General features: G+C 44.3%; 1 protein-coding gene across 1 annotated transcript in view; it reads left to right on the top strand.

Annotated features, from left to right (window-relative positions):
* Ppp1r13b (protein phosphatase 1 regulatory subunit 13B) overlaps nucleotides 1-26,588 on the top strand; it is a 78,610-nt gene that overhangs the window by 43,538 nt on the left and 8,484 nt on the right. The window contains exons 4-10 of the mRNA XM_051152118.1: nucleotides 1,287-1,363; nucleotides 12,056-12,157; nucleotides 14,796-14,970; nucleotides 16,141-16,337; nucleotides 19,825-19,965; nucleotides 22,737-22,917; nucleotides 26,252-26,418. Of these exons, the coding sequence (XP_051008075.1) occupies nucleotides 1,287-1,363; nucleotides 12,056-12,157; nucleotides 14,796-14,970; nucleotides 16,141-16,337; nucleotides 19,825-19,965; nucleotides 22,737-22,917; nucleotides 26,252-26,418 (1,040 nt within the window). The remainder of the gene's footprint in view (nucleotides 1-1,286; nucleotides 1,364-12,055; nucleotides 12,158-14,795; nucleotides 14,971-16,140; nucleotides 16,338-19,824; nucleotides 19,966-22,736; nucleotides 22,918-26,251; nucleotides 26,419-26,588) is intronic.

Below are 26,588 nucleotides of genomic sequence, written 5' to 3'. Positions count from 1 at the left end.
AATGGTATATACTCACTTATATCTGGACACTAGCCCAAGGGGCATGTCCCATGAAAGTCTTCACTTACCAGGAAAGTGGGACAGAGGAGAGGACATCCTATTGGGACTCTAGGTGAGAGAAGCATGGGAGAATGGGGAAATAGAAGGATCCAGAGGGCCCTAGAAACCTACAAGAAGAACGTTATGATGGGCGGATCTGGGCCCAGGGGTCCTGCTCAAACTAAGGCCAAGGACAATACGTGCAGTCAACTTCGAACCCCTACCCAGATCTAGCCAATGGACAGGACATTCTACACAGTTGAGTGGAGAGTGGGGACTGACTTTCACATGAACTCTGGTGCCTCATATTTGACCATGTCCCCTGGATGGGGAGGCCTGGTGGCACTCAGAGGAAGGATAGCAGGCTACCAAGAAGAGACTTGATACCCTATGAGCATATACAGGGGGAGGAGGTCCCCCTCAGTCACAGTCATAGGGGAGGAGAGTAGAGAGAAAGTGGGAGGGAGGGAGGAATGGGAGGATACAAGGGATGGGATAATCATTGAGATGTAATATGAATAAATTAATAATATATATAATATTTTTTTAATCTGGAAATAATTAAGTTCAGTACTCATCCATGAAACTCTCAAAAAGTGTAAACTAAAAAATCTAGACACTCAGCCGGATGCGGCTGGTGGCGCACACCTTTAATCCCAGCACTGGGAAAGCAGAGAAAGGAGGATCTCTGTGAGTTCAAGGCCAGCCTGGTCTACAAAGTGAGTCCAGGACAGCCAATGCTACACAGAGAAACCCTGTTTAAAAAAAAAAAAAAAAAAAAATCTAGAAGCTCTAGGAAGATGGCCACAAAGTTTCTATTGGCTCACAGTGTAAGAAGACGTGCTGTCTGCTCTTGTGGGTGGCTCTGCGGCTCTGGTGTGAGGCAGGAGTGAGACATGTGCAGGGAGCAGAGCAGGGAGCATCCTCCAGCATGGCACAGCGCCACACATATTTGGGCTTGTCTTCCCACCATAGTTAAACCTTCCTGGAAATCCCCTTCATAGACACACACACAGGTGTGTTTTCAGGGGTTTTCTTGTTTGTTTTTCAAGACAGGGTTTCCCTGTGTAGCTCTGGACTCCCTTTGTGGACCAGGCTGGCCTCAAACTCACAGAGATGCACCTGCTTCTGCCTCCCAAGTGCTGGGATTAACAACATACGCAATCAGGCTCCGCTTCATGGAGCTTCTTAATGCAGTTAACTGTGGCTGAGCTGTCACCGTGGGCTTTCTCCTCTCCTCTCTTTAGGTGGCCGTCAGACCCAAGAGCAGAGAACTCAGAGAAATGTAACAAATGCACCTGGAGAAAAACGCACTGAAAATGGGGTAAGTCATGTGAACTAAACGGAATTGCTTGGTAAATGTATTGCTTGCATGTGTATGCAGGTGTACTTGTTTGTATTCATGAGCCTGTAGAGGTCAGAGGACAACTGCAGTGTTGTTTCTCAGAACCTGCCCGTCTTGGTTTTGAGATATGGTCTCTAACTGCCTGGAACTTTCCAAGTAGGCTGGGCTGAGCAGTCAGTGAGCACAGGGTCTGCCTGTGTCTGCCCTCCCGGCACCAAAACAAAGACTTGAGCAGACAAGCCGCCTTCATCTCTTCAGTGTCAGGCCTGAAGAACAACATGGGTGGATGGTTAGCAAGTCTGAGCAGTTGACTCTTGCTTTTAATTATTTATATTTACATTTAAAATTGATTGCCCAGCTAGCAATCAGTTAAGACACAGACACTTGTTATATTTTAAAAATAGCCTTAGTTAACCTGGGGCAGGGCAGACAGTAATCCTCTAAACTACCTCCCATAGTGGGGCAGGTATGTGATACCTGCCCCAATCTCATGTCACCTGCTTCTGATAACTTCTATCAAGTTATCTCCCATCCATAATCCCAGATACTTGATAATGTTCTTCATCTGGGCCGAATCTCCATCCACACCAGCCACGTGCTTCTCCTCCATCTAACCCATGGCTGCTTTCCTCTCTTCCCTTCTGGGGACCCTCTTCTTCTCTGGTCTTTCTTCTCTTCCCAGAATTCCTCTTTCTCTCTAAGCCCGGGAATCTTAGACACACCTATCTCCTCTGCTGTGTCCAGGTGGGATGGCTTTTTATTAATCAAAAGGTGGGTCACAGAGACAGCAAGCAGTAATTAGCATCAAAATACATCAGACCATCCCCCAACAGTTGCCAGTGAGAGAAGGGGCTCCTTCAGCTAGATGTGGCAGCACATGCATGTGTTTCAAGCACCTGGGAAAAGAAGGAAGATTGCTGTGAGTTCAAGGTCATCCTTGGGTATATAGTGAAGTTCTACCTTAGGCTATGTAATGAGACTCTGTCTCAAAATGGATGGATGGATGGATGGATGGATATGTGGGTGGGTGCGTGGGTAAGGATGGATGGAGGATGGATGGATGGATGCTTGGTGGGATTTGTGATTGTGTAAATGTGGTGGGATCTAAAACAGTATGTATGTGATTGTTCCTGTATCTAGCTGGCAACATAACCTCCAGGACACAGGTATACACCACAGTAGGAATTCAGAATTAATAGCACAGTTTTGAGACTCCTTTGATTTTTTCTTTTTTACATTTGTGTATATGCACTCACATACTTGTTCATATATGTGCTACAAGAATATGTAGAGGCCAGAGGAGAACTGGGGGCTCAGTTCTATGCTTCCACTTTGTATGTGGGTCTCAGGGATTGAACTCAGGTTGTCAGTCTTGGTGACAAGAGTTCTTACCTCAGGGATAGTAATGTAAGATGAATGGCAGGGAGAGGCTCAGAAGAGCAGTATTCCTGTGTATAATAAAGGGAGAAGGCTAGCTCTATAGGTATGTGATCTCTTCTTCCTTGATAAAGTTGTTTATGTTAAGAGCAACAAAACTTAGACCTAAAACTAAAATTAAAAGTGTGTTTATGGGGCTGGAGTGATGGCTCAGCAGCTAAGAGCACTGGCTGCTTTCCCAGAGTGCCCAGGTTCAATTCCTAGCACCCACATGGAGTCCAACAATCATCTGTAACTCCAGTTCCTGGGAATCAATCCACCGCTCTCTTCTGGCTTCTAAGGAACTACATTGATGTGGTGCACAAGCATACAGGCAGACAAAACACTCAGACATATAAAATAAAATAAATAAACCTTTTAAAGAATTGTGTCTATACCTAGTATAAGAGCTTATAATTAGAAGGAAGTCAAGAGATCCTGTTTAGAGGACTAACTGCTAAGCATATCACACCAAAGATCTTTTAGCATATTTTATAGCATACACACCTGCTTTTTAATCCTATAATGCATTGCCTTGTAAAGTACCTTAATGTCTTCAAAACACTTTTACATTCATTTTTAAATTAACAAGATATTAGAAATATTTTCTCCATAATTTCTGAGTCTGTCTGGATAGAACAACTGCATATTAAATGCTCTGCTGGTGAACTGAGACAAGAAAGCAGATCAAGTAGCAGCTGTGAGGGAGAAAAGGTGCGTGTGGGTTGGAGTGAGACAGGGTGCTGCGCTCGTGTGAGTCATGCCCGTTGGCAGCTGCTCAAGCAAGGGCTGGGGAAGTTCTGCTCTCTGCAAACTGCAAGTCAACAAGATAGGCCGGGCTAGGTGGTGGCTTGACTGTGCAGTAGAGATCTTAGTATACTCTCTGTGGTGTGTCCTGTGCGGGGTTCCAAACACCATGGGTTCTTTGATTTGATACAAGTGCTCACGGGTATGATTTACTATTTTGAAAGGACACATTCCACCAAAAAGTATGTTCTTTAGTAGAGTCCAGGAAACTCTGTCCTGTTTACTCAATCTGCCTTGCTGAACACTCCTGCTTTACTGATGTCTGTCCAGCAGCTGCAAGGCCAGTAGATTCTGTTTTCTTCAAACTTTTTTGTAGGCTTAACTCATACTTAGGTCTATGATCTATTTTGAGTTAATTTTTGTGTGTGTGATATAACATAGAAATCCAAATTCATTCTTTTGCATTGTTTTATCATTTGATAAAAACTACACTGTCCTTTCACCTAAAAAGCCGTGACACTCTTGACCAATTAAGTGGTCACTCCATCTCCATTTTTCATGTAGTACAAAGGACTTGGTTGTGCTTGTTACGTAACAATTGTTCAGGGAAAAAATCTAGACATGAGCTACTACAACGGGGACATGGAAGGGCGGCCACAGGCAGGGTTTACAGCAGGAACATGAGGGCCACAGGCAGGGTTTACTTACTTCTGAGGCAGCTTTTGCTTAGTCTGCCTGTTATTTCATCCCCTTGCCAGTAATTCATGTGGCAAGTCCCCAAGACAACTCTGTGGCTGGGACGCTCATCCAGGGTGTTTCAGATACCATCTGGCCTCTTGTTGGTTTTGTATAGTTACTATATGCTCCTCTTCGACCTACTTTGTGTTGAATAGTATATGATATTAGAAATCTCTTTAATTTCTTAGCATTTGGGATTTAATGAAATAAATAATCCTCCATTTTTGAGTGAGGCTGTGTAAATTTATTTTGACTTCTGAGGATTAGCATCTATTTGACTTTTAAGGATTAGTATCGATTAATAACTAATTCTACAAAGTTCTCTGCAGGTATTTCATCTTCCTCCCTTTTTTTATGTTGGATCTTGGTTAGATACCTGTCTTGTTTTGTTCTCCTTATCTCTTAAATTTCCTTTGCTTTGTGTTCTGTTCTGCATTTTTTAATAAAGAGACATTTTTCAGCAGATGAATTTGTCTTCAGCCATATCTGTTTGGTTGCTTAGTACAAATAAGGTGGTCTTAATATTTGTTATGAAAAAAGAAGACTCAGTCTGGGAGGAAATTCTTGAGAATCATATGCTTGATGAGTAACTTATGTGCAGTTATATAAAGAACTCTGAAAATTGAATAATCCTTATTCATATTTTTCTTTTTTATTTAAAATTTTTATACAATACATTTTTATCATGTTTTTCTCATCCAGCTCCTCCCATATCCTACCCAAACAAACAAACAAACAAACAAATAAGACAGAGGCTGGAGAAATGGCTCAGAGGTTAAGAGCACTGTCTGCTATTCCAGAGGTCCTGAGTTCAATTCCCAGCAACCACATGGTGGCTCACAACCATCTGTAATGAGATCTGATGCCCTCCTCTGGCGTGCCTGTGTACATATAAATAGAGCTCTCATCTACATAAAATAAATAAATGAATCTGAAAAAGAAAAAAGACAAAAAATGCCAGAATGAAACAAAAAGTCCAAACCAAACAAAGAACAAAAGTAACATTCATTTTGTGCTTGGAGCGTGCCCTGAAGAATTGTTGATAGACTCAGTGAGACGCTATTGGAGAAAAGTAATTTTTCCTTTGTAGGTATCAATTGCAAATAGCTTCTTGGTTAGGGGGAAATTACTCAATTTTTAAAAATTGGCCATGACTTCACCAAAGGAGATACATTAGTGCCCTATTAAGTACATGGATTGTGTTCAGCGTAATTAATGTTCAAGAAAATACAAACCAAGATCATTCAAAGATCTGATGGTAAAAGACTGATATAACAAGATCTGGCAGGAACTCTGATGCATTGCTAGGTGGGACTGAAAATGTTGTAATCTGCAGTTTGGCAGTTTGGAATTTAAATCTCAAGTCTGCCATATAAGCAGCATCCTGCTCCTGAGAGGCACCTCTGCTGCAGGCTTGTGTGTGAATGGCTACAGCAGCTGCTAGAGCCATACTTAAGATGAGCAAAGTCTGAGAGCAGATGCAAGCTGTGGTTTTCTTTTGTTGCCGAAGGTTCTGCCTTCTGTAGATTGTTCTCTTTGCTCAGTGAAGCTTCTAAGAATGGCAAAAGACCCAGACACATAAAATAAATTAATTAAAAATTTAAAATAAATACATTTCATCTTGTAGTTACCGTGAGTGTAGCTAAGGCTGTCCTGTCAGCCATGATTTTGGAAGCAGTCACTCTCCCTGGTATGTTGCTGTGGTTCTCATTAGAATCAACATGCACAGGGGTTTTTGTGGCAGGGTCTTCGTATGTGGCCTTGGCTGTCCTGGAATGACTTGTAGAGATCTGTCTGCTGGGGTTAAAGCTGAACATCACAATGGCTGTCCCTGTGTCTCTGTCTCTTGCTCATGCTCTCTTTCTCACTAATCTTGATCTCTCACTCTTTTTATATGTTTGTTTTATATGTATGAGTGTTTTGCATGCATGTATGTCTGTGCACCACATATGTGCTTGGTGCCAAGGAGGCCAGAAGAAGGCATCAGATCCTCTGGAACTGGAGTTAAAGTCTGAGCCATCATGCGAGTGTTGGGAACTGAATCCAGGTCTTCTGCAAGAACACATGCTTCCAATTCAGTGCTTCCAACTGAGCCATTTCTTCAGTTCCTCTTGTATTTCTTTTTTATTGTGAGATATCCATACAGAAAAATGTATAAAATGTGCAGTTTAAAGAATTGCTCAGCGCCAGGCGTGGTGGCACACGGGAGGCAGAGGCAGGTGGATCGCTGTGAGTTCGAGACCAGCCTGGTCTATAAAGTGAGCCCAGGACAGCCAAAGCTAAAACAGAGAAACTCTGTCTCAAAAAACCAAAGAGGGGGAAAAAGAATAAAGAATTACTCAGGCAGCAAAATATAATGTGGCAATTATATTGAGAGTTCTTTTTTTAAAAAATTACTAAGACGAGGGCGTGGTGGTGCACACCTTTAATCCCAGCACTCGGGAGGCAGAGGCAGGCAGATCTCTGTCAGTTTGAGGCTAGCCTGATCTACAAAGTGAGTCCAGGACAACCAAGACTACACAGAGAAAGAAACCCTGTCTCGGGGAAAAAACAAAACAATACAACCCCCCACAACCCAGCTCATGCTGCCAAAAAAATAAAGAATTATTTAGAGGCTTTTGGGATTGATTACCAGTCAGGCTTAGAATTTCTTGCTTTATTCTTTTTAACCAATCCTGTGCCGTTTGTTTTAGCTTTACAGACACAAAAGGTGTTAGGTGAGGTAATTTTTAAACTTCTGTATTTCACAGGTTGTTTTTAGAGATAGAAATATAAATAAATCATAGTAGTATAAAAGTACAGCAAAAGCAGAGCAAGGTACCAAAGTAAGCTGTAGTCCAGTTCGCTCCATCAGGGGCATCATCAAAGGTTATCAAAGAGAGTGGTCTGAGGTTTCTACAGAAATGGCGGGGGGTGGGGGCGTGGAGAAGCAGATTTGGTACAAAATTTGAAACTGAGGTGTAGGTATACCAACTGTGGGCACAATTAGAGCTCACTATATTGAGAGCTTAGATTAATCTCTTTGAGATAGCTTCCAGTTACTGTCTACGGATCTTGATTGGGTTCATCTTCTCTGCCAGTTAAAGGTTAAAAGGCAGGAAAAATCTCAAATGCCACAGGTAGCAGCAGGAACAGTGGCAGATCTGACACAGCAGACAGCAAGCGCTGCTAAAGGAAAGGCTGCACTCACGCGCTCGCGCGCGCGCACACACACACAGAGGTGGGGGAGCGGGGCGGGGAGAGATGCACAGGAAAAAGCAGAAGATGACTTGGGAAGCTTAAGCCTCGTCTGTCCTTGAGGGCTGGGGGTTGTAAGGGTCTCTGAAGGAGGTCTTCCTCAGTTTAGGGTTAGTAAGTTTGAATCAAGACAAGGAAGCTGATGGGTAAAGAAGTCCTGGTCTTGCCTTGAACTTGTAGGACCAGTCCATAGGCAGTTCACTATCTTTATTTTCTACACTTGGTCTGTCTTCCTATCTGTCTGCCCATCAAGGAATCCTCTTTAACAGACCTCAATACAGTACAATTTTCATACATAAAAAAATTCAATGGAAAACATGTGTCTATAAGGAGCTATATGTATATATGTGTGTGTGTGTGTGTGTGTGTGTGTGTGTGTGTGTGCGTGCGCAGTTGGCACCAAATGCCATGCAGTGAGGAAAGCAGTCCTTCACAGGAGGGGTGGCTAGTGTGAGTCGCAGGGGACTCTTTCCTTAGAGTAGCTTCCGAATGGCATTCTTTTCTACACTGCTGTTTCATCGTGTGGGTAGATTGCTCTCCATATAGACATAAAGGACAAGAAAGCATCTTTAGGGTAGCAGATGCCAGTACAAGAGGACTTCAGAGCCAGACACAGGGCATATGTAACAGTGGAGCAGAAGCCTGAAGATCCACACGCTGCCAAAGGCCACTCTGAATTGTCCAGGCCCCATGTGCAGTGCCAAGGTACACCACAGTCAATTTGTAGGAACAGCTGGGTTGAATAAACGGATGAGTTTTTCCTGCCTGAAATTATAATACTAGAATATATCTTTTTTTTTTTTTTAATGGGACTTACGAATGTAGGGAGGTGATGCTTTGGGAACCTGTATTAGTTACTTTTCTGTTGCTATTAAAGAGTGCTCCAGCAAAAAGCAACTTAAAAGTAAAGAAAGGGCCAAGTAGTGGTGGCACATGCCTTTAATACCAGGCCAGTCTTCCGAGTTTCATACCAGCCTGGTCTACAGAGCAAATTCCAGGATAACCAGGACTACACAGAGAAACTCTGTCTAAAAAAGAAAAAAGCTTCATTTGGATAGAGTTCATCATTATGAGAAAACACGACAGGAGGCAGGAATGGCATGGTGCTGGAGCAGGAGGCTGACTGATCATGTTTTGTCCACACACAGGAAATAGAAGAAAGCAGGAAGTGAGACCTAGGTGTAAAATCTCAGAGCCAGTATTGTACTTCTTCAACCAAGGTTCTACCTCCTAAAGGTTCCATTACCAGCCAAGCAGCACCACAGCCTGAGAGCCAAGGGGTCAAGCACAGGAGCCTGTGGGGACAGCTTTCATTCCAACCACAGCCGGGAGCCTGGGATGCTGCACCTGACTGTGGGGGGTGTGCAGGCTAGAGAGGAGCTGAGGTCACCAGGGTCAGCAAAGTGAGCTATTGTTCTACCTCTAGTACATTTATACCTCCTTAGAGCAGCTCAAGCACATGACAGATACACACACACACACACTCACTCACACTCACAAACTGTACCTTTCAGACACAAAGGTGTGAGCCATGATGATGTCTGGCTTTTCTTGTCCCACCCCCATTTCCCTTGACTCACTTCTTTTTCCAACCAGTCTCCCTTTACTTGTGTTTGTTTTGGTGACCCAATGAGTTTAATTGGGTTGCTCACATGACCACTAATGAGGAGTTACTTCAGGAGCATGGGCAATTTACCATTGGCTGCTGTCTCAGCAACCATTAACTGTCAGTCATTCTTGAGGAAGGTATGTAGTCTGGTGAACCCTTCCTCATCCCTAACAGGATGTTGACAGGCCCAATCTTATGCACTTCCTGTACAAGCAGTCATAGCTACAGTGAGGCCAAGAGCACACAGCCATGTCATCCCCAAGTCAGTGTTCCATACAACTGCCTATCCTCCAGCTCTTAGTCTTTATTCCCCCTTTTCCATGATGTTCCCTGAGCCTTGAATTGGGCGATGGACATATTCCATTTGTGGCCAAGCATTCAAGTGTTGCTTATTCTCAGCCTTTGGGCCAGTTATAAGTCTCCACGGTAACCATTTACTGCTGCAAAGCTTCTGACTGAAACTGATAGTAGCACTGATCTCTAGGCATAAACCCAAGTGTTTAGAAGGCAGTGTGATGGTCACAGTATGTCCATTAGCAAGACAGCAGTTTTACTTACCTGCTAGGGCCTATGACCTCTCCAGTCGTGGGCTTTTGGCCAAGTTTAAAATACCAGGCATGAGCTCTCTCCATGGGGAGGGCCTCAGCTCAGGTCAGAACGTGGTTGGTGGTCCTGTAACAGTCAGCACTACGGTCCAGGGAACACAGCATGCCTTGCAAGTCACTGTTGTAGCATTCAGGTCTACAGCTGAGTGAGGCTGCTGATTGTACTCTCTCAGCAGCCTGTATACGAGGAACTTTATTTTTCATAGAACATGTTTCCTTTAAAATGTTAGCTTCTGTAACTTGACAGCAGCTTAAAATACCTAATTTTTATGACTGGCAAGATAGCTTAGAGGGCAGAGGTGCTTGATGTAAGCATCTTCCATCTATATGATGAAAGGAGAGAGCTACCTCTTTAAACTATCCTGACTGCCCATGCCACATGTGCTAATTAATGTAATATACCTAATTTTTAATTTTGGTTTTGGTTTTTTGGTTTCTTGAGACAGAGGTTCTCTGTGTAGAGCCCTGGCTGTCCTGGAACTCACTTTGTAGGCCTTGAACTCACAGAGATCCACCTGCCTCTGCCTCCCAAGTGCTGGGATTAAAGGTTTGCACCACCATTCCCACTTTAAAATATCTCATTTTTAGAAAAGATCACCTCCACATTGTTCTATCAGGATCTTTAAATAAAAGAATAATATTCAGATAAGAGTGTTGAACAAATCCTAGTTGAGTCTGTGTTCCTGGTGCTTAGAGTATGCTCAGATAATTGTTAGAGTTTAGAAAGAGGTAGAGTATGGCCTGGAACTGGAGAGGTGGCATAGCGTTAAGAGCCTGCTCTTCCAGAGGACCCACATTCAGTTCCAGCCCACATGGTTGCTCACAACTTCTAACACTTCTTGCCTCTGTGTGATACATTGACACTCATACAGGCAAAACACCCATATATATAAAATTGGAAATCCAAAATTAGAAAAATAATTTTAAGAGGTTAAAAGGTGCCAGGACTTAAAGGGATCGTGTGTGTGTGTGTGTGTGTGTGTGTGTGTGTGTGTGTGTGTGTGTGTGTGTGTGTGTGTGTGTGTGTGTAGAAGTAGGAAGTAGGTAGTGAGGGTCTGAGAGGTGCATACAGCACAGCCTTCCTGGTCAGAACTGAAGGCTCAGAGGAGGGTTAGCCCAGTAGGATGGGCCTCTGCTGCTTTTATGAGCTACCTCCTTTAGCTTAATTCATGCCTTTCCCACGGCTCCTCTCCCAGAGTCCTCACACACCCAGCATAGACTTAAAGAATATGTACATAGTGCATGGAACATGTCTAACAGAATACGTCTTGCACATGGCAGAGCTTAGTGAGTCATGTTCTGTGTGACAGGTTAAGTTCACAGGCTTTCTGCATTGCCTTACTAAGCTGTCTGCTTCTGCTTGCTTTCCCATCTGTGAGGTGGAATGCCTGGTGGTCATTCTGAGGCTTGTGTGGGAAGGTTATATGGCCAGTTGTCACGCTCTACTTCTTTTTTATGTCCAAGCCACATGCACCATTTTCTGTCAGGTAATAGGCAGGTCATACAGAGGGTTTTAAACAAACATTTGCATTTTAGCAGCTATTTGTTTCTGTAGAGCAGGTGACAGTGAAATTGTGTTTTTCTTGCTTGTCACCTGTATATTTACTTTTTTGGTTGTTTGTCCTTAAATATTTGGTAGCCCCATTTTTTAAATACACCTGCTAAAACCCTATTCAAAACAGAAGAATTTCAGTTCTGCATTTCTGCAAATGATCGTGTAATGTTATATTTTTTATTACATATAGTATCTGAGATTTATGCTTTAGAAAAATGGTATTGAGCCGGGCGTGGTGGCGCACGCCTTTAATCCCAGCACTCGGGAGGCAGAGGCAGGCGGATCGCTGTGAGTTCGAGGCCAGCCTGGTCTCCAAAGTGAGTCCAGGACAGCCAAGGCTACACAGAGAAACCCTGTCTCGAAAAAACCAAAAAAAAAGAAAAAAAGAATAAAAAGAAAAATGGTATTTAGAGCCTGGCATGGTAGTGCATGCCTTTAATCCCAGCACAGGTGGATCACTGTGACTTTGAGGCCAGCCTGGTCTACAAAGCGAGTCCAGGACAGCCAAGGTAACACAGAGAAACCCTGTCTCAAACAAAACAAGACCAAAAAAAGAAATGGTATTTAGAAAAAAAATCATACCTATTATTTACCTTTAATAAAAGTGCTCACCAGAAAGGAGAAGTTCTTATGAAGAAAAAAACTCAGTTTTATTCTTCTAACTTCTAGGGAACCTATCTAAAAGCGAGCTGTGTGTGAGGCTGACACTAGAGAGGTAATTATGCAGAGGGAAGTACATACCAATGAGTATTTTTTCTCTACAGGTTGGGAGTGCACGTGTTGAACTGACTCTCTCAGAACTTCAGGATATGGCAGCCAGGCAGCAGCAGCAAATTGAAAATCAGCAGCAAATGTTGGTTGCCAAGGTACATGCAAAAGAAGCATCATTCACAATGTATGTTTCCAACTGGCCGTGCAGACTGAGGTCACCTTCATGGTGGTGATGGGCTATACCAGGGAAGTGTTGTGTGTTGTATTCTGTAATGGCACATGTGCCTGGACCTTCATGATGTGGGAACTGCATTAGAGCAGGAGCCCTTGGTCCTTGGTACACATGCCATTACAGAATAGGAAGTCTAGCCAAATGGCAGACAGAATGTGGAAAGAAAAGATATTTCCCATTGTTATTTCCAGGTTCCCTGGCTGTGATTTCTGCCATGTAGTAGGTTTTACTGTCTCAGAGGAGACTGGCAATCTGATGATAGCTCTGGTGGGGCCCTGGAAGAATGACAGCCAGTTAACTAGTGGGCGGTCCAAGTACTCACAGTGAGCACGTTAGGGTGATTGCAGTATGGGGCGTAGTTAGGGCCCATTATACACGCCAAGTCTAAGTAGGTTTGGGAATTTTCCTAAACCACGGTTTAGTCATGCTTGATAGTCAACTAGAAAAAACCAGAGCTACTACCCATCCCTCATGGGGGTTATTTATGCTGTGAAATGTCCTAAAGTGTTCTGAATCTACTTTAAAGAAAGCCTCTGAACATTCCAGCTTGGCTTCTTGTCCTCTGTTTATATATGTGTTTTCAGGTGTTTGTGTGTGGGTGGCACATGTGCCGTGGCACAAGTGTGGGGAAGAGAACAGGTTCGTAGAGTTGGTCCTCTCCTTCTACCATGTGGGTCCCAGGAAAGGAGCGCAGGTTCAGGCTTGGTGGCCAGTGCCTTTACCCATTTGGCTGGCCTGGTTGTCCCCTCTGTACAGAAGGTTACTCAGTCACCAAGTGACTAATCTAGTATTTTTCATTTACAGAATGTGCAATCCACTGTTCTGACTGCTTTTATGTGAATGAGAATTTGTTGGACTTGTCTCATTAGGCCAACAAGATGGCTAATCCTGATGATCCGAGTTCCCTTCCTGGGACTCACATGGTGGAAGGAAAGAACCAGTTCCTGTGGGCTATCCTCCAACCTTTACTTGTGCATCATGGCACGCATGTTCCTACCCACACACAGTCTTAAAACAAGTTGTCTCAGCCAGGCATGGTGGCACACGCCTTTAATCCCAGCACTTGGGAGGCAGAGGCAGGCGGATCACTGTGAATTCGAGACCAGCCTGGTCTACAAAGCGAGTCCAGGACAGCCAAGGCTAACATGGAGGGACCCTGTCTTGAAACGCCCCCCCCCCCCAAAAAAAAGTTGTCTCAAAGCTTATTGGAACTCAAGAATAAAAATACAGTGTTGTAGAGCTGGAGAGATAACTCAGCAGCTAAGATGATTGCTGTTTTCTCAGAGGACCTAAGTTCAGTTCCCAGCCTCCATACCAGACACCTCACAATTACATGTAACTCCAGCTCTAGGGGATCTGACACCTTTTTCTGACTTCTGAGGGATGTTGCACACATGTGGCCTGTACACTTACACACACACACACACTTTCTCTAAAATAATGAAGAACAAACTTTGTATAAATTACAACTAAATGTTCAAGCGGAAATATTTGGGCATGAGTCTCTGCACCACAGTGCAATGTGTAAAGCCTGTGGAGTTGTGTGCAGGCTCTTCTCATTTGGTGCACTTACGTACACAGATGGACCACAGATACTTACTGCTGACTTACCTTTAAGGTATATTTTCACATGAGGAGAAGAAAAACTGCTCAAGACTGTTGCGTGCATTTTATTTTAGGAATGTTCTATTATAAAATATTTCACCATTTAGACACGAGTCATGAAGAAAGCAAACGGTCCCTTGGTTGCCTAGTGTGGGTTACAGAAGTCACCTGTTGGTTACCATCCTTCTTTCCAAGTAGAATACTCTGCTATTTAGGAAGTTGAGTGTGGGATCCTTGGAAGTACTTCGTAGCATCACTAGCCCTGCACAGACAGCAGGAAGCAAGGCTGGTGGGACTTGACAGATACGATGGCATGCAAAGGAAAACTAAGAGCAGACCTGTGTTCCTTGCTGTGACTTTCAGCAGAGGCACAGCATGAGCTGAGTGCAGATCAGTGCCTATAGTCAGCTCTGCCTTAAGAATTCCCATTCATATTATCTCACACACATGATGTCCAGTTGTGTCAGTTTTATGTGCTCTGATGAGCGCAGCATTCCTTCAGTGTTCTTTAATATTTATTAATAGATGATACTGTAGGGTACGTTCAGTTTGTTTGTTTGTTTGTTTTTTGGTTTTTCGAGACAGAGTTTCTCTGTGTAATAGCCCTAGCTGTCCTAGACTCACTTTGTAGACTAGGCTGACCTTGAACTCACAGCGATCCACCTGCCTCTGCTTTCCAAGTGCTGGGATTAAAGGTGTGTGCCACCACCGCACGGCCCAGTTTATTTTTTAATGTATAAAGGTAATCAAAAATTTCTACTTGTGCTGGGCATGGTGGCACACACCTTTAATCCCAGCACTCAAGGAGGCAGAGGCAGGCGGATCTTTGAGTTCGAGGCTATCCTGGTCTACACAGAGAGTTCCAGAACAGCCAACACTATTACACAGAGAAACCCTGTCTCAGCAGGGAAAAAGTTTCAAATTGCAAAATTAAGATTTTTTTTATTCTATATTAGGAACAGCGTTTACATTTTCTAAAACAACAGGAGCGCCGACAGCAGCAGTCTATTTCTGAAAATGAAAAGCTTCAGAAATTGAAAGAGCGAGTTGAAGCCCAGGAAAACAAGCTGAAGAAGATCCGTGCCATGAGAGGACAAGTTGATTACAGCAAAATTATGAACGGCAATCTGTGTATGTGCCTGCAGCCCATGTGCCCACATGCCCAGGCCAAACCAAATCAGTTGCCTGGCAGTTCCAGGCACAAGTCCAAATGGCATGTTGCATGTTCTAACGCTTCACGCTCGCCTGCACCAAAGAGGATAGAGTTCATAACTGGGTTTTAAAGTTACATATTCTTCTCCCAAAAAGAACCCTAATGAAGTCTGAATGAAGTTGGGCTCTAGTATGGTATTGTTTGAATTCAATTTCTCAGATTTTTTTTTTTTTTTTTTTTTGGTTTTTTGAGACAGGGTTTTTCTGTGTAGCCTTGGCTGTCCTGGACTCACTTTGTAGACCAGGCTGGCCTCGAACTCACAGCGCTCTCAGATTTTTTAAAAATATAAACTTAATTATGCATTTTATAGGGCACAACGAAATAATGTGTATAATGTGTATTGGTTAGTCAGGAGGTTCACATTTATGTCTCCTTGAACTTAAACATTTATAAATCTGTGGTGATTTTTGCATATCTTGACATGTAGTTTGTTTCAGAATAGCTCTGGACCCTTCTGTTATGGTGGTGACATCAGACCTTTGGATTGATGTCAGGCTCCTCCAGGGGCTATAATGAGTAGTCTGGTTTTGTTTAAGTACTTAGATTTTATCCATGCATTAAGATGACCATACAGCGAGGTATGGTGGCATGTGCCTGTACTCCCAGCCCTTGAGAGGCAGACTGTGAAGTGAGGCCTACCTCAACCAACGGTCAGTTACATCATATGGTGCTTCTTTTGCTTCTGCGTGGACTCTGGTTTTCTTTGTTTGTTTGTTTGTCAGTTCAGCTAGTGTCTATTTAATGTTACAGCAGTGGGTAAGGCCTTCATAGCAACACTTTTCTTTTGCTCGCTGGGATTCTGAAGTACCTTGACCAAACTAGCTTTTGAATTGTTATCCCTAAAGAATATTCAATCACTAAAGCAAGCATTGTTACTGACTTTGTAAGACTCAGGGTTTCTCCATCCCTAGCTCTTGGGAAGAAAAAACTGTCTGGAGTTATACATACACTTTATCTTTTTAATCTTACTTTCATGCATGCACTTTAATCCAAGACTAGCATTAAATAATACGAGAATTGAATGTAATGCATAGAAATGAGGAGAGTATGTTTCTTCAATGACCATTTTCCCTTTTTGGTATCTACAGCTGCTGAGATAGAAAGATTCAGTGCCATGTTCCAGGAAAAGAAGCAGGAAGTTCAGACTGCAATCTTACGAGTTGATCAGCTTAGTCAGCAACTAGAAGATTTAAAGAAAGGAAAACTGAATGGGTTCCAGTCATACAATGGCAAGTTGACAGGACCAGCAGCAGTGGAGTTAAAACGATTATATCAGGAGTTACAGGTAATGGCCTAGATCTGGGGGCTGGTTAAATACAGATATGCTCTTTCTGGCTTTCTCCTTGGTGTGTGATGGATACTCAGAGCCTGGAAAGAAGTTGGTATATTCTAATTTAATAGAGTTCTGACCTCATCTGAATGTAGATGCCTCTAAAAGGTTTCCCTCCAAGTACCTTCTCCATGCAGGTTAGGGCTTTGGCCTTACTCAGGGAGACAGAACACTCAAATTTCAGCCTTCAACGTCCCTATCTCTCAGGCTTGGAGAAGTGGCTCAGAGCTCTTAAGCACTTACTATTTTTGCAGAAGACCCAACTTCAGTTTCCAACCCAATATGGTGGTTCACAAACATCTGTAACTCCACTTCCAGGGAATCCGATGCCCTCTTCTGATCTGTAGGCATTGCACACACATAGCACACATACATACATGCAAATCAAAACACTCATACACATAAGATAAAATACGTAAATCTAAACAAGCTTCTCAGAAGCTGCCTGCCATTCAACAGGTGACTTTTCAGGCCCATGACACACTTGCTAAAGAAGGTACTGGGTCCTTGTGAGGGCATTTCACTACAGACAGCAAGAGCATTACCATTCCTTTACATTCTAAAGCAAGTGGGCAGCATTTATAAGGGTATTTTTTGTGAGCTACATTGTAAGAAAGTTATTTGAGTGAAGAAACTTTTTGGTCTGCAGTTAGTTTTTAGTGGTTAGCCTCCTCTCCGGTATACATACACAAATAGGAGTTGTGAGTGTGCAGGTATATGTGCTTGTGTTACGGGTTCATGAAGAGTTTACCAGAATCATTGCCTAGCCAAGGGATACATTGATGGCGTCTAGTCTCTCCTATCTCATTTTTTAAAAATACCGGTTATAGGAGATGGTAAGTTTGCTCAGTGGTTAAGAACACTTGCTACGCTTTCCAGTACTGGAGTTCTGTTTCCTATACCCAGGTCCAGTGACTCACAGCAGCCTGTAGCTCTAGCTCCAGGGATCTGACACTACCTCTTTTGGCTTTGGTAGGAACGAACACACACACACACACACACACACACACACACACACACACACACACACACACCATAACTTTACACAGATACACATACATGTAAATAAAAGAATAAAATAAATGCCAGTTACAGCTCAGTGAAGAGTGATGTCTTTGGAATCTAGGTATCTTTGTGACCTCCAGTTCCTTCTATAGTTAAGTTTCCTCATCCAGTGGCCAGGGCTGGCCTCCCAGGTCTTGATAGAGCTGCTCAGGGGCTGCCCCAGGACTCAGCTAGGTCTCAGAGGGCACTGTGCCCCTTGTCCTGCTTGTGCTTTGAAGATTTCTGTCCTGTCTTTGTTCTGTAAGAACTCTGTGTGCTAGAGGAGCATGAGCACAAGCCAACTGTCCACACAGCAAGACCCTGTCTCAGAGGACAAAGATGGGCATGGGGGTCAGTGTGGAGCTCTTGACTGCCAGTAGTTACGACGCCCTGGCTTCAGTCTCCTCCACTTAACTCAACAAGCAAAAGCTGCTTCTGCACTAGTTTCCCCTGTGCTATACCAGCTCACAAGTGCAGGCTGTCTCTGCAAACACATCCAAAGGCAAAGCTACACTGTCCTTTCTTCCGTCCATTCCCTTTTCCTTCTTTCCTCTCCCTGGAAATGAGGGTTTGACTTTTTATTTTTCTTTATCTCCCTTCTCCCTCCCTCCCTCCCTCCATCCTTTCTTTTGTTTGTTTCTCGTTTGGGTTTTCAAAACAAAGTTTTGTCATGTAAGCTGTTCCTTGCTGTCCCTCTTATTCTATAACCCTAATAAAGAGACTGTTTTACTGCAGGAAATGTTGCATTTATCACTAGCCATGAATTTTGGAATTAGTTATTATGCATTTGTAATGTATGGCCATTATGCAAATAGCCTGGGCATCACATGTCCACAGTTAACTTCTGCATTTACAAATGCTCCACTGTCAGTGAAGACCTGACAGAGAGACACACCCTAACGTTCAGCATCTGGTGTCTGGCAGACAGCCGTGTAAGAGAGGAAAGTATTACAGTCCCTTTATTTGAGTGATTTTTAAAAAAAATATTTAATTTTAATTTATGTGCATTGGTGTTAGGGTATCAGATCTTGGAGTTACAGATAGTTGTGAGCTGCCATGTGGTGGCTGGGAATTGAACCGTGGTCCTTTGGAAGAGCAGGCGGTGCTCTTAACCACTGAGCCATCTCTCCAGCCCCCTGATTTTTTTTTTTTTTAATAGACAGGATTTCTCTGTGTTCCATGGCTGTCTTGGAACTGTCTATAGACCAGGCTGGCCTTGAACTCACAGAGATCCTCCTGCCTCTGCTTCCCAAGAACTGGGATTAAAGGCATGAGCCACCACTGCCTGGCCCTTATATAATAAAAATCAATCCAAAAGAGACTTCAAATGTACATTCAGAAATGGTGGCAGACAGTAAGGGTTTGCTTATTTGCTGAGAGTGGGTTTCTTATGCTCCAGGTAGGGCCTGGGCTTAGTGTACATGCACACAGGCTCGCCTGAAAGTCCAGATCTTCCTGCTTCCAGCCCCCAAGTGTTAGGATTGAGGCATGAGCTACTGTCCCCAGCTTATTCATTATCAGTTTATCTTGGTGTTTCCATTTGGCCTCAGAGGCTCTTCTTGCATCAGCAATTTTATCATTGCTCTTACTGGTAGTTCACAAGTCTATTTCTTAGTTTTTGAAAAACAAATCAGGAACTCTTTTTTTTTTTTTTTTTTTTTTCCCCAATTTGGAAACAATATCTCACTGTGTAACCCTGGCTGACCTAGAACTCACAGAGATCCAACTGCCTCTCCCTTCAGAGTGCTAGGAGTGATGGTGTGAGCCACCACATGTAGCTACTATACATTCTTTTTCTTTTTTTTTTTCTTGGTTTTTCGAGACAGGGTTTCTCTGTGTAACAGCTCTGGCTGTCCTGGAACTTGCTCTGTAGCCCAGGCTGGCCTTGAACTCACAGAGATCCACCTGCCTCTGCCTCCCAAGTACTGGGATTAAAGGCTTTCGCCACTACTGCCCGGCTGCCGTACATTCTTGACCAACTGCTTTCTAGAAAGTTTTTGTTCACTTTGTGGAGATCATACTTTTTGAAAAGCGTTTGTGGTAGCCGGGTGTGGTGACACACACCTTTAATACCAGCACTCAGGAACCAGAGGCAGGTGGATCTCTGTGAGTTCAAGGCCAGCCTGGTCTACAAAATGAGTCCAGGATAGCCAAGGCTACACAGAGAAACCCTGTCTAGAAAAAAAAACAAAAACAAAAAGCCTTTGTTGTTTGGATTCATGGAGTCAGAACACCTTGTGGCTGTGTAGATGAGCATCATGCTGTGGCCAGGGCAGACTGGCCCTGAAGAGACATAAAGTGTCTTGATTCACATGTGCAGCCCATGTAGGACCCCACTCACCAGAAACCTAACAGATGTAATTAATGCAGCTGTTAATTAGTATTCTCTACTTTGCAGATTCGTAACCAGCTTAACCAAGAACAGAATTCCAAGCTCCAGCAGCAGAAGGAGCTCTTAAACAAGCGCAACATGGAAGTGGCCATGATGGACAAGCGGATCAGCGAGCTTCGTGAGCGCCTTTATGGCAAGAAAATCCAGGCATGTGAAAGAGTGGACAGCTGTGAGCTAAACTGCTATTAGAGCTTCATCTAAAAGTTGCCGGTTATTGCTGGTCCACACTGAATCTCAGTACTTAGGAGGCAGAGGCAGGAGATCTGTAAAATAGGGGCCAGTGGGGGCTGCACAGAGAGGTCATGTCTCAACAAAAAGAATCCTGAGCAAAACTGGGTGTGGTGGTGCACACCTTTAATCTCAGTACTCGGGAGGCAGAAGCAGTCAGATCGCTGTGAGTTTGAGGCCAGCCTGGTCTACAAAGTGAGTCCAGGACAGCCAAGGCTACACAGAGAAAAAAACCCTGTCTCAAGAAAAAACTCCTGAACAAAATGCTACATAGTATTTGCTGTTCTAAATTTCAAAGATAGTAAATACTTTGAGCAAAAACTGACATCATACAGGGACATTCACAGGGAAATACGGCAGTTTCCTGCTCGCCAGAGCTGATTGCTCCAGTTGCTCATGGTTCTAGTCTTTTGCTTACTTCAGACACAAAGATATAGAAGAGCGTAGAATATTAAATGGAAATGGGATTATGGCAAGTACATTAGGCACAGTCTGCACCTAACCTTATTTTTTTATTAAACAACATGAACAACTTTCTAGATTATTGCTTCATTTCCTTTAACATCTAATGCTGTACCTATTTGCCCTTCACCACCCTCTGAGTCTCGCTGCCTCTCAGTGTATGAGTGAGAACAAATACTGTGCCCTGTGTCACCCCTTGTACGCCATCGGCACCTGGAGCTGAGGGAAGAGCCATCACACTCTGCCCTCATGGTGGAAAGTGGGAGAGGTGCCACTAGCAAGGAAGTCCTCCCTGCCCTGAGTTTCTATGCACACACGTACAGTCTGGTGACAGTTGTGTCCTCTCCTCAGCCTCAGGAAGAGGCAGGTGTGGCTGTCAAGGCTTTGCCTAACTCGGGTGGATCTGAAGGATGGTGGAAGACTGCACTTTTAACAATCTGTTTCTCACAGAGCTCTATTCTGTTTGTTAAACACAAGTTCAAAGTCAGTAATTTAGTAACTATAGTTTCAGATGATATTTTTCTTTCACGACTAACAACACAGAGGTCATGAGAGACAAGATTCTGTGTGCCTATTTACATAGAGTAGTGGGGAGAGTTCTTCAGAGAGACAAGGAAGAAGAAAAAGTGAGGGAAAGAGGAAAAGAAAGATATCTTCAGGAACTGGTTTATGTGGTTTTTTCCGTTTGATATTTTTTATTTATGTATGCCTGTGCACCATGCACGCAGTGCCCACAGAGGCCAGAAGAGGGCCCTCTGAAACTGGAGTTAAAGATGGTTGGGAGCTGCCGTGTGGGTCCTGGGAGCCAAACCTAGGTCCACGAGCAGAGCAGCTGTGCTCTTAACTGTGGAGGCAGCTCTCCAGCTTGCCTCCTGTGTTGATAAAGGCTAGCAAGGCTGAAACCTGTAGCACAAAGACGTCTCAGACACTTACGTACAAGGTGAGCTGCTGGAATCCCCTCTTTCTGGGTAACCTATTATTCTCAAGGCCTAGCACTAGCTGCATGAGACCCACCCATCTCACACAGTGTCATCTAAATGTTCATCTCCTCTAAAAAAGACCTTCCTGGAAACATCTAGATTACTGTTTGAGTACACATTAGGGTACTGTGGCTTAGCCAAGATGCATAAAATTAACCAAAAATCCCACAAACAAACAAACCTGAATCATCACAGGACTGATGAAGTGGCTCAGCAGGCAAATATACTTGCCAGCAAACCTGACAAACAAGAGTTCAAGAACCAACTCCTATGACAGCTGTCCCTGACCTCCACATGTGTGTTGTGACACACGTGCTCACGCATACACACACACACACACACATACACGTGTGTACAACAGACACATAATTTTAAAAATAAAAGGTTACAAATAGCTAGATATGTTATACTATTTAAGATGTTTTTGTAGAGCTGTGGCTCTCTTGGAAAGGGTACTTTGAGCATTTGTGAAGTCTTGAACCTTTCCCAGCTGCAGAATCATGTACACAGTTAGGAATCTGTGGCTCCCTATTTAGAGCCTTCATAACAAAGAGCCTATGGACCTCTAGTTAGAATCCTTTTGATCTTGGTCAGTGTTACATGGCCAATGTCTTCTGCCTGGTTGTACCCTTTCTTATAAAAGCAGAACTTCAAGCCAAGCATGGTGGCACACACCTGTAGTCCCACCGCTCAGGGAAGCAGAGGCAGGTGTCTGTCTGAGTTTGAGGCCAGCCTAGTCTACAGAGTGAGTCCAGGACAGCAAAGGCCACACAGAGAAACCAAAAGGAAAAAGGAAAAAAAAAAAAGCAGAACTGCTCTCAGAAATGCAGGGTCCTTGTCAGGACTGGAGCATCACCTGAGCACCTGCATCCCTACAGTAACTCTGGTTCTAACTGTAGATACAGACACAGAGGCTCAGAGATACTGCGTCACTGGCCTGAGACAGCACAGTGAGTGAGTGACAGAAGATTTGAAGCCATACTCAGAGAACAAGTAGGCTCCGACAGTACCTCTGTCCGCACAGCAGCGGGGATGGCATTCCCTGAGGGAAGGCAGTTTGTGGGTCACTGGGGCTGGTGCAGTCATCATGCTAGTTCCTATGTTTGTAGCTCACCAGTAGGCAGGGTGTTCAGTATGAACCCAGTTCTCTGAAAGCATGCTCCCCTTGTACATGTTGTCTTTGAGAGCAAGCTGAGTGACCTCTCTCCCAGCCCAACAGGCTCTAACTGAACTTCATCCTCATTGCAGCTGAACCGTGTGAATGGCACATCATCACCACAGTCACCTCTGAGCACATCTGGCCGGGTCGCTGCTGTGGGCCCTTATATTCAAGTTCCCAGTACTGGGGGGTTTCCTCTCCCAGGGGACCCGGTAAAGCCCCAGTCTTTAACCATTGCCTCAAGTGCTGCCCACGGAAGATCCAAATCCGGTAAGTCACCCCAGTCCTCTCCTGGAGAGTACACAGGAAGAAAGGGGTATTGAGGCAGCGGTAGCCCATACCCCTACATTAAACCCAGGCTCTGTTCCCATTGAGGTCCCTAGTCTCTGCAATAACAATGACCCTAAAACAAAGACAGATTATCTTTACTGGTCTGAAGGTCTCCCTGAGCTTCACAAAACACAGATGATAAAGTATAGGGGTGCATATAGCACAGGCTTCTTTATCCCTAAGGGTCTGCAGCTAGGCAAGGGCTGCCATCCTGTCAACAGAGTGTCTTTCCCACTCACTCAGTACTATCTTCAACAGTCAGAAAATCCACAAACTTGGGATGGATTACGGGTGTGGCTGCAAAGCCATAAGTTAGATCTCAAGCACCATGGGTCAGGGCTAGGAAAGGAAAGGCAGAAAAATCGGCACACCCTTTCTTTAGTCTTTGCAGGCCTCCAGCACTGTGTTCTAAGTGCACTCACTGCATGGTGTTTCATTCAGGCATAGGGCTCGATATGTGAGAGTATGATTATTTTTAAACCAATAGATTAATAGACTAAGAATTCAGGGCTTGCCAGGTATGGTGACATGCACCCATGATCCCAGTTATTAGGAGGCAGACGTAGGAAGATAGCCACAAGTTCAAGGCCAGCCTAAGCTACACAGGGACACCCTGTCTAAAATATCTAAAATTGCAATAAGACTTTATGACGAGAGTTGGCCTGCATATACAGAATCAAAATCTATGTCTTGGCATATTAAATTTGTCAAAATATTATTCTCCTGATATAGGGCCCGTGTTTTGAGTCTTTTCCTCTTTCAGTATTAGTAACAAGTTTGTGGTAATCTTGTGTGCTGCTTGCCTTCCGGAGAATGGAGAGTGAGAATTGTGGTTTTGACACAGGGTCTCATTGTGTGGCCTTGGCTGTCCTGGAACTCACTATGTAGACCAGGTTGGCCTTGATTTTACAGAGATCCTCCTGCCTCTGTTTTGCTGAGATAAAGGCATGCACCACTACACCAGGCATTTTTGTTGCTCTCTGTTGCTTGGTATCTACTATGCACAGCTACTTCTGCCATTCTGGCTCCTGGCTCCAGCAAAGGAGGCTTTCCCCACCCACATAGGCCAGAACCCCACTCAGCCCTCTCTATGGCCATGTGTTAGCTGTCAGATGGGTTCTGTGTTGAGCTTGACCCCTCGCTGCAGCATTCACTGGTAAGCAGCTGTGTGACTCCCCTGTCCATGGTAACAATGTGTGCATGCTTAGTGGCAAGATATCAGCATAGCTATCTTCTCTATTAAGTCAGTTGTTAAAACTTCCAAGCTGTACCCACCCAGCAAGGCAGGGGCAGGTGGATCTCTGAGTTACACAACAGCCAAGGCTATACAGAGAAGAAAAAAACAAACAAAAAGAACAAACCAAACTTCCAAGCTGAGAATATCACCTGTTTCCCACTCCCTGCTTAAATGCCGTGTAGCCTCGTAAGGTCGGATGCCTTTAACTTCAGTTCCTTCCACTGTAGCTAAAAGCCGCTCACAGTTTGTCTGTGTGAACCCAAGTTGGGCCAGGATCTCAGCTGTGGAGCTAGGGTGAGAAAGTCTCCTTAGGGAGCTCTCCATGGTTGGCTCTCCTGGTTCTGTGTTACACAGATGGCTGCAGTAGATGCAGAGGGATCAGCACATGGACAGAGTCAGACCTGGACGTCGGGCCTGATTGTGGTTCCTCGTGGCACTTTGCAAGGCCACTTGTAAACTGTATGTCATCTGACAGCATTTTTGATTTATAACACAGACTAAATCAACAACCATTTGTTTTTCCAAACTGACAAAGGCCTGTTAGCTCTGCGCGTGGAAACCACACTGGGCTGACACACCTGCCTCCGGCCCAGCTGTGGAGCTAGGGGTTGGCCATACAGAGCCACCCAGACACAGCTGGACACTGAGTGATAGAGGATGACGTAGGAAGGGCTGTGTAAGGGGCGGGTGTGGCAGAGGGGTACTGCTTATTTCTCAAAAACTAAGATGAACTGCTGGGCATGGTGGCACATACTAGAAGGTTAAAGCAGAAGGATTTAAAGTTCTAAGCCAGCCTGCGCTACATAGTAAAACCCCACCTCAGGGGGAAAAAAAAAGTAAAGAAAATTTTCTGAGTTATTTTTGAAACCTCTTTCTTGTCATAATTGACAGTCCTTTGCTTAGCAGTGCAAATAAGTGGCTACCTTTGACATCTACCTTATCCTGAAGAAAAAGTTTAGTCCTCTTATGACTGCTTCCCATAAAACTTCCCATTGCTACGGGATTTCTGAGGCTACTGAGTACTGTATGTATTCCTGTGACCCTGAGAGCAGAAAATCCCATCTTAGCCACCTGCTCACCTCATGGAACTCCAGTTGCCCATGCTTTACCAGTAAGCTGAGTTTTCACCTGGGTGCCTCTAGTGGCTTTCATATAGCCCGTATTCCCAGTCAGTCACCCAAAAGGAGTGAAGCTGACAGATTGTGGAGCAAAATGGTTGTTGATATTAGGCTCTGAGCTGTCTCAGCAGTGCTGGGCTGGTGGCCTTGGAGCCCTGTGGCTTAGCACTGTCGTAGTCCCTGAGTGGCACAGAGCAGCAGGAGCATGCCAAGCAGCTTGCCCTGTAGTACATGCCATGGCTGGCTGGCCCAGCAGAGCGCCCTGGAGCGGCTTACACTTAGGACTAGAAGCAGGTCCCCACTTGGGACCAGAACCGGTAGCCAGAGCGGCCCACACCTGTAGAGCTGACCCACAGTTTCAGGTCACTTGTGTGCACCCCTTTTCAGTTTGGAAAATGTGCTGTAATGAACATTTCCTGTAGATTTCCTGGAAACTTAAGGTAATGGCTGGCTTCCTAATCACTGAACAGAATGTTAGCTGCTGCTCCTGCTGCCACCCAATCAAAAGAACTCACACTGGAGAAGGGACTGAATGGGAGATTTTATTTTAATAATGGAAATCATACAAATCAAATCTATGAAGTCAAATAAGTCTTTTCATATTGCTGTGTGATTATAAATGGTGCCTGATGGATAAGCGCTTCTGTGCTCTGCGCTGTGGCTGTTGGACCTCACCTGTACTCCAGTATGATGCAGCCCTTGCTGCACAGCAGAACCTTGCCATGTTGGTGAGTGCTGGCCACAGTGGCCAGGAGGTGATAGCCAGGGTCATTCTTGCTTACTAAAGGGTCTGTGGGCTTTTGAGCAAATTAATAAACATGCAGCTGTTGGAAGTCCCCGCACTGTTTTTGTTTCTGGATCAACTAATTTCAAGACTCTTTTTGTTTTGTTTTTGCTTAAATTCTATACTTTTTTCAAGCTAATGATGGAAACTGGCCAACACTAAAGCAGAATGCTGCTTCAGTGAAGTCAACTCAGATGGCTGCTGGAGACTGGAAAGACTCGGGCATGGAGGGGACCCTAAAACAAGGTGCCATCTCAAGCCAGCCTTTGCCCCTGTCTGCACTAGGAGCTACGGAGAAGCTGGTAGGTTATCTGCCTTTAATCTCAGGACCCTGGCGAGTTTCCCTTAGATCCTGATCTTCAGCTCAGGGGTGTGAGGTGTCCACTTTATACCGAGTCCTAGAGAGTGGCTGGCCCTTAGGGGCCTGAGCATGCGCAAGTACAAACAGATAATGAGCCTGATAGTGTCTGTG

This window comes from Acomys russatus, chromosome 1 (genome assembly GCF_903995435.1).
Source record: "Acomys russatus chromosome 1, mAcoRus1.1, whole genome shotgun sequence".
NCBI classification, from domain to species: domain Eukaryota; kingdom Metazoa; phylum Chordata; class Mammalia; order Rodentia; family Muridae; genus Acomys; species Acomys russatus.
This window is presented reverse-complemented; position numbering and strand designations above follow the sequence as displayed.